The sequence below is a fragment of the Hyperolius riggenbachi genome, chromosome 4 (genome assembly GCF_040937935.1).
Source record: "Hyperolius riggenbachi isolate aHypRig1 chromosome 4, aHypRig1.pri, whole genome shotgun sequence".
Classification (NCBI taxonomy): Eukaryota; Metazoa; Chordata; class Amphibia; order Anura; family Hyperoliidae; genus Hyperolius; species Hyperolius riggenbachi.
Genome location: NC_090649.1, coordinates 63,218,727 through 63,234,511, shown reverse-complemented (window position 1 = coordinate 63,234,511; position 15,785 = coordinate 63,218,727). Strand labels below are relative to the sequence as shown.

The 15,785-nt window shown below is 43.3% G+C and overlaps 1 protein-coding gene across 1 annotated transcript in view; it reads right to left on the bottom strand.

Annotated features, from left to right (window-relative positions):
* Positions 1-15,276, bottom strand: part of CLU (clusterin) — a 37,697-nt gene extending 22,421 nt beyond the window's left edge. The window contains exons 1-4 of the mRNA XM_068280117.1: positions 15,151-15,276; positions 3,388-3,491; positions 1,981-2,129; positions 132-302 (exon numbers count right to left, since the gene is read on the bottom strand). Of these exons, the coding sequence (XP_068136218.1) occupies positions 132-302; positions 1,981-2,129; positions 3,388-3,472 (405 nt within the window). The 5' untranslated portion in view covers positions 3,473-3,491; positions 15,151-15,276. The remainder of the gene's footprint in view (positions 1-131; positions 303-1,980; positions 2,130-3,387; positions 3,492-15,150) is intronic.
* Between the last annotated feature and the right edge of the window lie 509 nt (positions 15,277-15,785).

Here is a 15,785-nt window from a genome sequence, read left to right as displayed (position 1 = left end):
CAACTGGTATTGTTTGAATGGCAATAAATATGGCAGCCACTATACCCCTCTCATCTCAGGTTCACTTAAAATGTGCCTCTATATTAATAATTCCGTAAGGGAATTCCTGGTGAATTGTAAAACAAGCTCACCTGGCGCCCAACCAGTCCTGATCCGCTCCTGCAGGTCTTGGAGTAGAACTTGACGCAGGTCTGTTTCAGGCAGGGTTTGCACTCCTCCCATAATGCCCGCATTGTGTCATTGCAGACCTCCTTAGTCTCGGACAGCTGCTGCTCTGACTCCAATGCCTCCTTCAAAGCATCCTAGAGGGGTGATAAGAAACAGGCTGAAGGTCTTGTAATATTAAAATACTGTGGGCTGCTACAAGTAAACCATCAACACAGGCAGCCTAGTGCTAAGCTTTCAGGAACCAATTACAGGCCAACAAACTACTGGGAGGGTATTGGTTGAAAAGGTTAGAAGACCCTTAAAGTGTAACTGAAGCACAAAAAAGTGCTCCTTTTAGGGGGTACTTACCTCGGGAAAGGAAAGCCTTTGGGTCGTAAAGAGGCTTCCCTTGTTCATCCTCACAGCCCCATTCCAGCACTAGGCCCCCTGTAAAAGAGCTTATCAATGCTTGCAGCTCGGGCATGCGCACTAAGTAGCACAACCCCACTCAGCTTTCTACTGAAAAGGTATGGCCAAATCAGATGACGCTACTGCCCAGGCTTGGCTTTTTCTGCCGGAGCCAGAGCAGGACGGTGCTAGTGCCCACGGAGGCCACTGTTTGGGGGTCCCAGCCTGAAACTTTACTGATCTGTAAATGGCAAAATGTGTTCCCAAAGCTGATCAAACTGACTGTAAGGAATGATTACCAGCATTAGCTGTGGTCATTCATAAATTGAAAGTAAACAAAAAGGGAAAGCATTTACAAAAATACATAAACAGTTACCTGAAGGACTTTTTTAATATGTATGTCATGAGAGTATATTACAGTTATTTTTGTAAATAAGGGCTTCTAATTATTAACATAGTATGAAGAAACAAAAAACGGGAAAAAACACCTTTATTTCTAAAATCTTGTCAACATACATTGTACTAGGGACAAAATGTAAATTTTGTAATAACAGGGACAAGTGGGCAAATAAAATGTGTGGATGTTGTTATCTACTGTAGTATGTTTTACTTTAAAACTATAATGGCTGAAAACTAAGAAATAATGCATTTTTTTTCCTTATTCTCAATTATTCTTCTTATTCCCATAAAAATCCATGAAAAATAAAATTATTCTTAGCAAAAAGTACCACCCAAAGAAAGCCTAATTTGTGGTGAAAAAAAATACATAGATCATTTAGCTGGGTAGTAGCGATAAAGTTATTGGCGAATGAATGGGAGGAGCATGAAATGTGAAAATTGCTCTGTTTTTTTAAAAAGAAAAAAACCCTTAGGGCCCTTTCACACTGTGGGGTGGCGGCAATTTGCCGCAGATTAACACTAGTCTATTGAAAGTCTATGGGTAAAATCATCTTACCCTTGGAGTGGTGCTCCAGAAGTCCTCAATCTGACGCGCTTCAAAACTATGTTACCGCACGTGTCTGCATCGGCGTGCGGCGGACCAGAAGTCATGTAAGTCTATGGCGATGTGCGGCAGTGTGAATATCCGCCACAGGTCTTACCCATTGCGCATGCGCGGAAACGTATTTTTTGCAATACACTTCCGCACACATCATCGCTTGGCCAGCAGGAAGTGAGTATCACTTCCTGCTTGGCCAGATACCAACAGGTAATACCGCATAGTAACACCGTATTCCCTGAAGGCCTGTTTATGGCAGTGTGGTGAAGCGGGCGCTCCGCTGATGCCAATTTACAGTATGAAACCGGCCTGAGTGTTGAAGTGGTTAAAATGGGGCATTACAACAATGCCATAGCCCTCTTCTGATCCCCTATGCTCTCACCCCCATAGATATATTAATTCAATTGAAAAACAAATGAAAGTGTTACCTCCTTGTTCTTCTTTGTCTCTTCCAGGTTGCGCAGGATCTCCTGGTGCTCTTGGCCAGTTTGATCCATTATCTCCTTCATCTGTTTGACTCCATTCAAGGCATTTTCAAACTGCTCGGTGATGTACTTGCTCCCCTCCTCAGAGAGCTCTGCGAGATAAAGAGAAGGAGTTATGGGGAACCATTTTCAGTGAGGTGTTGTTAAATCCCTGCAGACCAATATCTGTATACTTTAGATCTCATCAATCCTCTTACCCATTCCATAAACTCACCAAGACTCAATACAGCTCAGTGGAAGTGAGCCTGAGTTGATCCTAGGGTCGAAACACAGATACATACCTAAGAAGAGGGGAGCTTCTGGATCCTCAAGAGGCTTCTTGTGTCCTCCTCGCTCTTACCGCCACTGTCCAGGACCCTTCAGAAGATCGCAACCACGCTCCTCTTCATGCATGGCGGCTGTGCTTATGCATGAAGAGGAGTGTGGTCATGATCAGAAATCTGTCAAACTTTTGTTGAATTTCTTTTGGGGGTCCACGTGTGGCAAGGGTAAGGCCGAAGAAGACATGGGAAGCCTCTGCAAGACCCAAAGGTGTCCTTTTAGGTAAGTATCTGTTTTTCACTTTAAACTGAATCTGTGTGCAACCTGAGCTCTCATAGCACAAAAGGTCCCACTGGACAATGCACTTCATGCCCCTTAATGCCCTACTCTGTATGGAGTCACAGCTCACACTTTGATACTCTATTGATACTTGAAACTGTGTTGTTTTTTTTAACAATGAAGACACCGGTACTTACCTTTTAACATACATGAAAGGCATTGTCCAGTAGAACCTTTTGTGTAAAGCTCAATCTACATGATACGATTCTTTGTACGATCCGATTACGATTCTATTTACGATCCGATTAAATCCGGCATGTCCGATCAGGATTCGATTAGATTCAATTCGATTTGCCACTGTTTTGCAATGGCAAATTGATTTGAATCGAATCCTGATCGGACATGCCGGATTTAATCGGATAGTAAATAGAATCGTAATCAAATCGTACAAAGAATCGTATCATGTAGATTGGGCTTTATAATTGTTTTCCCAGTACATTCATTCAGACTTCTTTGCAACCTGAGCTCTCTCCAGTTTACTTACCCTAACCCCCCCAATGGTCACTTACTCCTTAATGGGTTCTACAGTAGCTGCCTGGGGGACAACCCTGGTATGTGGGGACTCTCCTACCCCCTAGTATTCTGGACATGCTCTCCTGGATTTTGCTTGATTTCGTTACTTCCTCTTTTTTGGAGGGGGATGCGTTGGTAGCAACGGTTTCTGACTGGTTCGCCATAGGTTATGGTGACTGGGTAATAAGTAAAGGTAAAGCAATAACTGACAAAATATGAAGCATGTGATGCACTCACTTTTCAGGCTTTCGGGAGGTAGCAGGGCATCTGTGACGTTGAGGAGCAGAGCCACTAGCAGTAATGAGAGAAGACCCCACCTCATCTTGTGGCCGAAAGTCACTCTGAGAAGAGAGAAAGCAATGAAGCTGTTAATTATATAGCAAGATATACAGTATGTATAGAGAGATCCATCCATCAAATGTCCTTTAAGTTTTAAGAAATTGAGCCAACCATAGCGTAGCTCCTCTGCACAAGAGCAACTTTTCATTAAGTCCCATACGCAGATCATTCATAAGAAGCATGCCTTGGGAAATGTTTGCATAATGCAACACAGGGACGGTTTTAATTTGCAGACCAGTCCGATTCTACTGAATAAACAAAATTCCACCTGTTTGAACAATAATAAGATGTTCTGTTGGGAAAAAACACAGCTGTTTCTTGTGTAACTACTTCCCAGAAGCCTGCAGACTTGTGTAACATCTTTACAGTAAAAGCAGTTGGAAAAAATTAGCTCAGATTGTCACAAACACCTGGGAGGACAGCACAGACTTTCTGCTCACACGGATTGTGCAATAAGAGTGGGCAAAACTGAAAATGGTAAAAATAGGAAAGACAAAGATCAAACTACAACTAGATTTCGCATAACAAAAGTCCCACGGTCTTAGCAGTCTGTCAGAAGCATCCGTATATTTTTATTCGGGCTCTGGCGCTGTGAAATGTCTGCAGCACTCCCCGGACCCCCGCCTGGGAGCAGCCGCTGCTGTCCTCAGCTGTTCAGCCTCAGGCCAGTCCTGACCTTGTCTATATGTTTCAGTGCACATGTGAATAAATATTTGCCTTAGCTGAGAGCAACAACTCACTGCATATTTGATAAAGTCTGACGATTTATTTTTTGTTTTTTTCTCAATGAAAGTAGAAGAATACAGTTTATAAGAATCTGGTCAGGAGCAGCAACACCAGCCACTTCCTGCAGAACAGACCTCAGGGCCACATGCTGTGATCTTACCAGGAAGCTGTGTCTGTGCTCCTCCCCCTCAGCCAGCATGCTGATGATGTGGAACCATAGAGGCGTGGCTCAGTCTGTCAGCGCCATCAGCTGGGCTGCTGCAGGCCAACCTTCATTTCACTAAATAAAGGCAGAATTTGGACAGTCTGCTTACTTACCTAGCTGATGGTGTATTGAGATCTATGCCCAGTATTAGGATTTAACAGCAACCAGAGGGCCACAGAGACAGGTGTGCATGGACTTGATGTGGCTGTTTTCGCACCATTGGTGAATATCAGAAAAGTGATTGCCAATACTAGTTCAGATATGTCACACATTTTTCCGCAGTGTTACCATAACTTTACCCCAATTAATCGGTTACATGTAACAGATCCTCTTGGTGAAAATTCCTTTCCTAATGCTTAACCCCAATGCTAGGAACAAACGTTGCGTTTTTCCGGTCAATAGATGCGTTTGATTGATAATTTCCGTCATGTCCGATATTACTTTCGATGTTTTTACTGCTCGATTTCTCATAGAAGGAAAGAATGGAAATTGATAAGAAAAGTTAAGAGAATCGAGCGGGAAATCGAGCGGAAAAAAAAATCGAAAATCAATTGAATTGGAAATCGATCGAAAAAACGCATTGTGTGTACCCAGCATAACCTCCCTAGCCTACTCTAATGATAACCCCTGCCCAGGAACGGATCTAGACCAAGTGGCGCCTGGGGCAAGGTCAGGTTTTGGCACCTAAACTGCCATTCCCCATCCAAATTTTGCCGCTTTTTTAAGAATTCAACAAACTGCGCCTGGGGCAAGATACCCGCTTGCCCCCCCTAGATCCGTCCCTGCCCCTGCCTGGCACCTAAACCTTTTGGAACTGAAGGTTTTTTTTAGAGGTTTTAACAACAAAGTTATCATAAACTAGAGAATAGTTAAACAACCACAAGATGTCATTGTGTGTAAAATGCTATGGTTATCTGAATGGGATAGTTATTTCCTGTGTTCATTCTCTATTCTCTCTGTTTTAAGCAAGCTGCACTTCCTCATGGTGGTGTATGATATATAGCTGCATGTTTTTCTTCAGTGAAGAGTTCAAACTTGTTATAATGCGTGATTATCTCTGTGTACAGAACACTCTGCTCCACAACTTTTTGCATTGAAAATTCTCTTCTGTAAGGCCCCTTGCACACTTGCGCGCTGCGTCGCCCCGTGTTACGCTTCTCCGCCACATCCCTGCTGCAAGGGCCATGCAAGTCTAGAGAGACTATGCGCTGGAAGTAGAAAAATCGACGCAATCCCAATGCAAAGTCTGTAGCTTGTGCTGCATGATCAATGCCTGCTACATGCAAGTCAATGGGCGGCGCAGCACAGGAGGGCAGTGCGAAGAGTGTGCATGGACCAATGGGAATCCCAGCTAAGTACTTCCTGCCCAGCAGGGAGTACATGACTAGCTGGGGGGGTGGGCCTATGCATATGACCCTATCGATGCACGCTGGCGCAGTGTTATATGACACCTAACTTCTGTGGTGCAATGTGGTGTGCATCCAGCCTCACTCTGCTTGACTGCAGCTGTGCACCTACCTGAAAAGACATAAGACCTCTTTTACCTTTCTTTAATCCTCTTAGCAGAGTAAGGCCTGGATCCCACTAGCAGCGCTTTTCTAAGCGCTTGTGATATGAAAAGCTCTTCCAATGCTATGTGTGTGATCCCACTTGAGGGATGTGATTAAAAAAATCCCCCATAGCATTACATTAGCAAGAACTTTTAAAATTGCAATAGATCTACGCTGTGCTCACATGTGTTTGCAAAGCAAGCTAGGCTAGATATGACAGTGCAGTTTCGAGAAAAAAAAAAAAAGAGTATGGGAGGAAATGACATCAGGATTGGCTTCAGTCAGAGGCAGTAAAGATGGAAAATGCTTGAAACGGTTTTCTCTTTATTTACTATATGATATTCACTAAAACCAAAACGTGGACAGTACAATTTATATATTATGTAGGTAGAACAAGTATTTATCTACTTATGTATGTTATTTTTCCTGGGATAGTATAACTGTCCCTGCTGCTTTAAATGGAGGGCCTGGTATACTCTGTGTCAGATGTATTTTCATACTTCGCTGCATATGTATGTCCCAGTTGTGCTGCTAATTGTGAGGACGGGGATGGGCGTCTCACTGTAGTGTGTTATGTGAATACTGAACGACGGTAAAATGGCTCTGGAAAGGCCTCGGTAGTCGCTATGACCTATTTTCACAGTCTGGTAATGGAATCCTGTGTTAATATGCCTAATACGTTTCCTTAGCCTGTAAAACAATCATGGAGTGTGATTTCTCAAAGCTGGAATGTTATCAAATCAAATTCCTATTACCCACTGCTCTGTGTTTATTATGTAGTCTGCATCCAGACCCTGCATTGCAAGTATTCCAGTATAATCATAAATGTGTCATCTGTGATACATCTTATCTCAGTCCCCCTGGCTCTTTTCTTGTACATTGCTGGTGAGGGTAAGAGAGGAGCTTAAAAAAAATCTTGCAATCGTCCCCTCCCACATTCCTGCTCCTTGCTGACTGGCTGAGGGCTGTTCAGTGTGACACGAGGCTGAGAGGGTAAATAGAAGATAAATTACCTAACCTCACCCCTCTTCAGAAGCTGAAGAAATGTAATCTATGCTCTGCTCACATGTGTTTACAATGCAAACTACACATGAAAATGCAGTTCTGCACACACCATTTAAGGGAGAGGAGTAAGGGAGGAAATTACATCCGGATTGGCTTCAGTCAGAGGCAGTAATGATGGAAAATGCCTGGAACATTTTTCTCTTTATTTACTATAAAAATAAAATTCACTGAAATCAAAATGTGGACAGTACAATACTGATGTTACGTAAGTAGAACAAGTATTTATCCTATATACCGGTATGTTTTATTTTTTCCTGGGAGACTGGCTGACCCTCATTCTTTAAAACCACCAAGCCACCCCCAGAGGAATTTACAGTAACTTGATTAGCAGAGAGAGGGATAAAAAAAAAATGGTTGCAGCAAAGTACAACTCTGTACAGCGCCACGGAAGATGTTAGTGATATAGAACTGTGATAACAGTAATTTGAATATTTTGGCACAGCTAAAATCAGAGATGGATTAAGATGTAATGGGACCCTAGGCAAGGTATATTAGTGCCTCCTTGTGGTCCTTTTGGTAAGCTGTAGTGGAGAGAAGTCAGAGAAGGCGGCAGGTGGATCCCTTGACACCCTCTAGGCCCCAAGCACCTGCCTAGGTTGCCTGGTGGATGATCCTGCTCTGGTTAGAAAATAATAACTGCAGAAGGTTAAATGAGATGCTAATTATTTTAATTTGTTGCAAATTTTATGCTAACATAAGGGCCCTTTCACACGCGTACATGCAAAAAGGGCGTTGGGAAAAAAGGGCGTGTAAGCAGTAATAGCGTTTATAAAATATTTAGTTGTATTTTGTTTACAATAATGTATACAAATTAAAAAAAACATTTAATAATGTGTATGATATCGCAAACTGTAAAAACGATAATCTTGCCTGTTTTAAAAGTGAAACTTATAATTACGTTTGTTAAAAAAAACGATAATATGTTTGATCGTTATAGTTGCATATTATGGCGAATAACCTTCATTTATCGTTTCTTCATATAATAAAATCTGAAAATATTGTTTATAACGATGAAAAAAAAATATAAGTGTGTTTGTAATAACTATTGTAAAACATTAGTAAATATTACTAACATTTCACTACAACTAATCCTAACCCTACTCTCACACAGAACCCCCCCCCCCCTGTACCTATCCCTAACCCTAAGACCCCCCTGGTGGTGCCTAACCCTAAATCTCCCCTGGTGGTGCCTAACCCTAAGACTCCCCCTTGTGGTGCATAAACCTAAAAAAACCCCCTTAGTGACCGCTTTATTGTGTGGAGAATAATGTTTTCAAATTGTGACTGTAAAAAGTATATTGTAGTTTACGTTACGTACTGATTGCTTTATTTTGTGAATAATAATGTTTTACAAACAGTAAGGGATAACATTTTCAAATAATGTTTTAGTTACATACGATAAATATGTTTAGTACTTTTGTAAACGTTATTCATCATATGCGCATTTTGTAAATTTAAATCATCACAAGCAAATTTAAATCTCTGGGCGCCGTTTGAAAACGTAAATAATCTCCGGCGCCCTTTTTTCCTTTTCAGCGCCCATCAAACAATATTTATTATGGGAGTGAATGGCGGCACCCTTTTTGTCCACTTGCCTCATGCGCCCAAATTTCCTGCTTCCCTTTTACACTGCACATGCTTCGATCCTATTTTCGAAGCACACACGTTTTGCCTATCACAGGGGCATCATGATTGACATAGTAATTGCAGGTGCCCTGTACAGAGAGGTGCGACCCATTTTACATCCATCAGACTGATGCAGGAGCTCTCCGGCCAGGCGGTGAGTTCGTTTAGCTGTGGACTAGTCTGCAGGCTACCCAGGGGACCACTATACACATGGGGGGAGATCTTGAGTGTCCACCAGCCGGCTTTGGGGTAATATCCTGGAGGGAGAGGGGGGCATAAACAAAGGCATTGGTGGGGGTGTTAGGGGAGGCCACATTATGCCCACTGTGTCTAGAATCGGCCCGGTGCAGCAGCAGGATGTAGAAGTAGCATAAAGTAGAAGGCGTGGCTTTGTGCTACTGCAAACGCATGGACCAGATTGCGCAGTATGTCCACGCTTGTACATGAACTGGAGTGCGGTCAGACCTATACTATTTAAATAAGAGATATGTAAGAATCAGCTCCAGAAATAAAACTTTTCTATTTAAATACAGTAGAATAGCAGGGTTCTGCTTGGAAGACCCTGGGCCATATGCAATTCACTTTTTCACCTGAGTTATCTCCTAGGAGATAATTTTCATATTTTCTTTAAAATAGCTTTTCAGAATTTTACAATTGAAAAACTAACCAAAAGTTGGTGAAAAGGTACTACTGAATTTATTTTGAATGTTTTCTTGCTTGTTGGTGGTTTATAACGCATTTTATGGCAAGGTGTGAAAATATCACCTAGGAGAAAACTCAGGTGAAAAAGTGAATTGCATATGGCCCCCTGTTTCTCTTTAGCTACATATACACACGCCCGAAGGATCGAGTAACTGAGCCCTGCAGGCAGCAGTAATCTGAAGTGTGTAACTCGCGTTTGCTTATCCAGCAGAAGGTCTAAAAAAACCTGATCAAAGTCCACACACTCAAGTCACGGCATAGCAGCATCTCTCCATCTTCCTTCTTGGATGCCAAATAGCTGCAGTATAATCTCTTCAGCTTTGCATCGTGTCTGTCGGACGCACATGTCAGACATGATGTAAAGTCCATAATTATGCAGTGTGCTGTGGCTATTTCACCAAATACAGTAAGACTCTTCACCACAATGATTGTTTTGTAGAGACTGCAGCCATCCTCATTATACAGCAGGTGGTGCTTTTATGAAATACCTCAATGCATTGACAAGCCCAGAACAACAACGCTAATTACCGTGAATTTTAGGCACGTATATCAGCCAATCACATCCCAGCCAGTAACAAGAAAGGGATTGTCATTATAAGTGCCCATAAGTAATTAAAGGCAATACAACTACATTTGAAGAGTGGTAGGGGAAATTTAAAAGGCATCTTTTAGGTAGCAGCATTTTTAATCCTGAAATTAAAAACTAATCCCTTCAGTTCGGCTCTATACATTGCACTTATTAACCCATTGGCAGCTTAAAACACATTTTACATTTGAAAGCTGCTGTGCATTCTAAACCTCTGCTGGCAAACCTTCTTTTGCTGCCTACCGTGTTTCCCCTAAAGTAAGACATCCTCTGAGAATAAGCCCTAGCAGCAATTCCTAGCATGCTTGAAATATAAGACTTCCCCCGAATGTAAGCCCTAGCAACAGCCCACAGGGCACCAGCATGTCACGCTCAATACAAAGCCTGGATACAGGAGAGCAGCAGTGTAATGTGAATTCTGCAGTCCTAGATATGTGTCAGGCAATTTGTGTTTTTGTTGGAGCCAGCCCTCCTGATCTGTCGTGATAAGCATCAGCAGCACTTCTCCTCTTCACCTTTTCCTAAAGGGGCCCATACACTTAACGATTTTCCTGCCGATATACAGCAGATTCGATCCCTGTGATCGAATCTGCTGTGAAATTGTTGCACAAACGCTGACAAAACGATCGATTTCCGTCCAAAATCAATCGTTCCGTCCATGTGGAAGATTTTGCTCGATCACCGGCGGGTCGGGAGTGCGTCGATAGCGGCGTTCAAATGCCCGACGACCGACACTAGCTGCAATACATTACCTGCTCCGCCGGCGCGTGCCCCGCTCTGTCCGCGGTCACTTCTCCATGCTCGGCTCCTCCAGCTTCACTGAACTTCCTGTCCCGGCAGAAAGTTTAAACAGTAGAGCGCCCTCTACTGTTTAAACTTCCCCGGCAGGAAGTTCAGTGAAGCTGGAGGAGCCGAGCGCGGAGAAGAGACAGTGGAGACTGGGGGACACGCGCCGGCAAGAACAGGTAATGTATGCGGGGGAGGGGGGCGGCGGCAGCTTTACAGATTGTAATCGGTTTCATGCTGAAATCGATTCACAATCTGTTTGCAATCTGTTTGCAGTAAAGGCAGCCATACGATCCCTCTCTGATCAGATTCGATCAGAGAGGGATCTATCTGTTGGTCGGATCTGATGGCAAATCGACCAGTGCATGGCTACCTTAAGACACACAGCTTATCCTATCATAGCTCTGGGGAGCCTGATAGAGTTCTCTGCCTCCAAGAAATAGACTCTTACCCACATGATCAGCAGAATCAATTTCTTGTGAGAGCCAATATCTGCAAACCACAAGCTCTGTGCATGCTGCTTGTGTTTCAGCATGGCATGCAGTATATACATTTTGCATAGAAACACTACCAGTGTTCCCCTCAAAACAAGACATCCTCTGAAAATAAGCCCTAGTACATCTTTTGGAGCAAAAATTAATATAAGACAGTGTCTTATTTTCATAGAAACACGGGTAGTACAGCCAAATGAGCGGGTGGCAGGGAGCTGTTATAGTTACCTGTTTCGGACGGCTTCTTCACTTCCTCCACCAGCGGCTTTGTACTTCTGACAGGTTTTCTGGGAACTGATCACATGATATGACACGTGATCGGGATCCAGGAGACCGTGTCAGAGTTGCAGCACCACCCAGTGGTGGAAGAGGGGTGATAGAAAAGATGGAAGGATCTCTTCCACCACTGGGTGGCGCTGTAACACTGACATGGTCTCCTGGATCCTGAGCACATGTCATATTATGTGATCAGAACTGAGACAACATATCGGCAGTACATCAGCGCCGAAGTAGAGGAGAGAAGAAGCCGATCCAGCCATCCGGGCAGGTACCGGTATGTATGAAAGCTCCCTGCCGCCACATACGCTGCCGCCACATACCCTGCCCGAGCCTGCCAGGCTGGGCAAGGCACACTTCCCTAGCGGCAGTAAGAATTTGGCCCTTCAGTCGGCTGGACGTTTGAGTGGAACGCAGCATGATCAAGCGTCCAGCCGGACGCGAAACGGCCGTCGCCGATCCCACCTATTCCTGAGGCACCCGCTCCACCACCGCTACCACCGCACAGTATGTATCTGTTTGTACTGAGAATTGTTGTACACTGATGCATCACCCCTGTATTCAAGGGATTTCTAACTGAAGCAATAAATCAAGCTATATGCTGAGGGATGGTGCACTTTGCTGCTTCTTTGATACATATACCCTTGGACATGAAAGTCAGAGGCTGGAACGGGACTCCCGTTGGTGGAACTAGGGGACTTAGAGACTTAGAGAGTACCGGGAAGGCTCAAAGGGATCCAGAGCCTTCCTCCTCTTAGGTGAGTAGCTAGCTTTTTTTGTGAGGTTAGTTGTCCTTTAAACAGAAGCTGAAAAATGATCTCCTATGAGAAAACTGAAAAGTCTTGCACAGAACAGACGGAAAACAAAAAGCCTTGTCTGTGATATAATCTGCATGAACAGAGCTGATCTATCCACAGACAGGAAAAAAGTGGATTACAGAGACCACTGATCAGGCTGATAGGCTCATAAAGGATCACAGATATGAGTGCAACACAAGGTAAAACAGTAGTTTGCTGTATAGAGAGCAGATAGAAAGGCATAGAGAGTGGGCAGCACGGTGGCGTAGTGGTTAGCTCTCTCGCCTTGCAGCGCTGGGTCCCTGGTTCGAATCCCAGCCAGGGCACTATCTGCAAAGAGTTTGTATGTTCTCTCCGTGTCTGTGTGGGTTTCCTCCGGGCACTCCGGTTTCCTCCCACATTCCAAAAACATACAGATAAGTTAATTGGCTCCCCCTAAAAATTGGCCCTAGACTACAGTACTTACACTACATAATATAGACATATGGCAATGGTAGGGATTAGATTGTGAGCTCCTTTGAGGGACAGTTAGTGACAAGATATATATACACTGTACAGCGCTGCGTAATATGTCGGCGCTATATAAATACTAAATAATAATAATAATAATAATAGAGAAGAGACTTTAGCCACATCAGCACTGTGCAGAGGCAGGGACTGCTAGTGAGATGGGGTGTGTGTGTGATTGTTTACAGCTGGCAGCAGGGAGGGGGGATACATCTATGTTCATGCATCCAATATGAATAATGAATACACAATGTACATGGCAGTTGTGATTACATGGCAGAGGTAGAGGGGAGGTTGTGCATTTATACATTTAAAAGGATACATGAAGGAGATGTGCAACCGCTGTACGTGTTGTGAGTGCTGTGTGTGTGTGTGTGTGTGTGTGTGTGTGTGTGTGTGTGTGTGTGTGTATATATGTGTGGTATGTGTGTGCGTGTGTATGTATGTGTGTGGTTAGTTTGTATGTGTTGTGTGTGTGTGTGTGGCATGTGGTGTGTATGTATGTGTGTGGTGTGTGTGTATGTACAGTATGTGGTGTATATGTGTTTGTGTGGTGTGTATGTATGTGTGTGTGTGGTGTATACGTGTGTGTGGTGTGTATGTATGTGGTGTATATGTGTGTGGTATGTATATGTGTTTGTGTGGTATGTATGTGTGTGTGTGGCATGTGGTGTGTATGTATGTGTGTGGTGTGTATGTATGTGGTGTATATGTGTGTGGTATGTATATGTGTTTGTGTGGTATGTGTGTGTGTGTGGCATGTGGTGTGTATGTATGTGTGCATGCAATGTGTATGTGTGGTATGTATGTGATTGTGAGTGTGTGCAGTGTAGTATGTATGTGTGTGTGTTGCATGTGGTGTGTATGTATGTATGTGTGTGTGTGTAAGTGGTGTGTGTTTAGCACTCTAAATTTGCATTGTAATTCTAAAGGCACCATTACTCTTACAATATTCTCCTCAGATGCGGTGATTTGATCAGATTTTTACAATCAAATTGTACCGAAAACCTGCAGTACGAGGGGAAAATCAACTTTAAACGATTTTATGGACTTTACGATCGTATCTGAAGAGAGAAAGTGCCCTAATCAACCCGTTTCTGGAAACAGATCAAGAACTACCCTAAGATTACTTACGATTACACAAATCTCATCACATGATTGCATCTGAGGAGAATATTGTACTGTGAATGGGCACCTTAAGGTCTTATATCCAATATCTCATGTCTTCCAGGTGGTCTGTCTACAACAAGGTTAAGTGACAGCCCTTATAAACCCTATCAACCCTGATAAGCAGGAGCGTAACTACAGCAGCCCCTGCAATGGTAGGGGGGCCATAGCTGTGGGGGACCCAACTTCTAACCTTCCCTTCCTCTCATACAGGGCACTATAGTTACATAGGCTTCAGATCAGGTGTTTTTGTGGAGATTTTTTGTGAAGAACATGATGGCCACACTTGTTTTATGACCCTTGGAATGGTACCCATACATGCTACACCTACCCTGCTCTCTGTTTCATTTTTAACTGTTCAGCTTGCTTCTTATCAGCCTTGATAAAATCCCTGACTGAGCATTCAGTCTGGCTTTGTTTAGGAATTATTATAGCTGAGTCTGTCTTTTCTGGTGTCTTTTCAAGCCCAAGCCTGCCCCCTTGTGGTTCTGCTCAGGAATCATTATAGCTGAGTCATTATAGAAAAGCCAGACTGAATGCTCAGTCGGGGATTTTATCAGGAAAAAAAAACACATATATCCTAGCACATCGCCTCTAGTTTGGACATTAAATAAGTTATCAAGGAAAGGGAGGTGCCGAAGGGGGTGTGACCAGAAAATTAGCAAAAATCAGTTACCCTTCGCACACTCGCATGCAAATATTCAAACAACTGCATTCATAAATTCACTCATCCAGGCACAACTGTTATCCCTACAGCTAAGTGTAAAGCCAGGGATTTTATCTGGGCTGCTTAGAAGCAAGCTGAACAGTTAAAAATGAAACAGAGAGCAGGGTTGGTGTTTTCTCTAATGTTCCCACTGATATATATGGTAAAATACATGAGGGTGCTTCTTCTCTGGTTCACTTTAAAAATTTCAAAAGACATTAAGTGTTGTGAATGGTTGAATTTTTGTCGGGGCTAGAGGTATGTGAATCAGTAAAGAGAATTAGACCAGTGAAATACATAGCAGATCTGATTACATAAGAGTGATGCAGGGAAGATTGCATCCATGCAAATGATTACGCATTGAACTCATACTGGAATGAATGAAGGACTTATAACAGAATGCTCTCTCTACAGTATATATAGCCCATTGCATAATGGCATTATAATCTCTGTCTGCAGCAGTAATCTTACCTGGCTGGCTGCTGTCAGTCCTGAGTCCGCTGTGTGCTGTCTGCTTGCTGGCAGCTCCTGGGATGCTGACAGTATATATATAGAGAGGCTTCCTCTGCTGTCACTGGTCCTGAGTCATCAGCCAGGAATGTGGCAGCAATCAGCCCTGCAGAGCTTTCTGGAAGAGTCACTGTGATGCAGTACCCGCAGAAGGCCAGCAGAGGGCGCGCAGAGATGGGGGACTGGATTACGCAGCATCATTTCTCATAAAGTTACTTTGGCAAATATTTGGCATTTCTTCACTGGAAGGGGGCAGAGGATGTTGGGACAAAAAGTCTATTATTTGTTTCTGTCACTGGATTATGTGTAAGCCATCACTTACAGCACGTGGTGCACTTTTTGGGAAAAAGAGGTTACAAAATATAAAAAAAGCTTGGGAAAGTAATGTTCAGGTGTTTTGCAACACTTGCTGTTAGATGCCTGCTGGCAAACTCTCTGCCTCCTTCTGTTTTCACATCCGTACATTGAAGTAATACTTGTGTTTGCTTTTCAGCTTTGTTCCAGCAACCAAATAGAATTATTCAGAGATGCTGTCTATATAGCATAGGCACTGTTAAAAGGATAGAGTTAAAAGATGAACAGCTGTCATGTCCAGA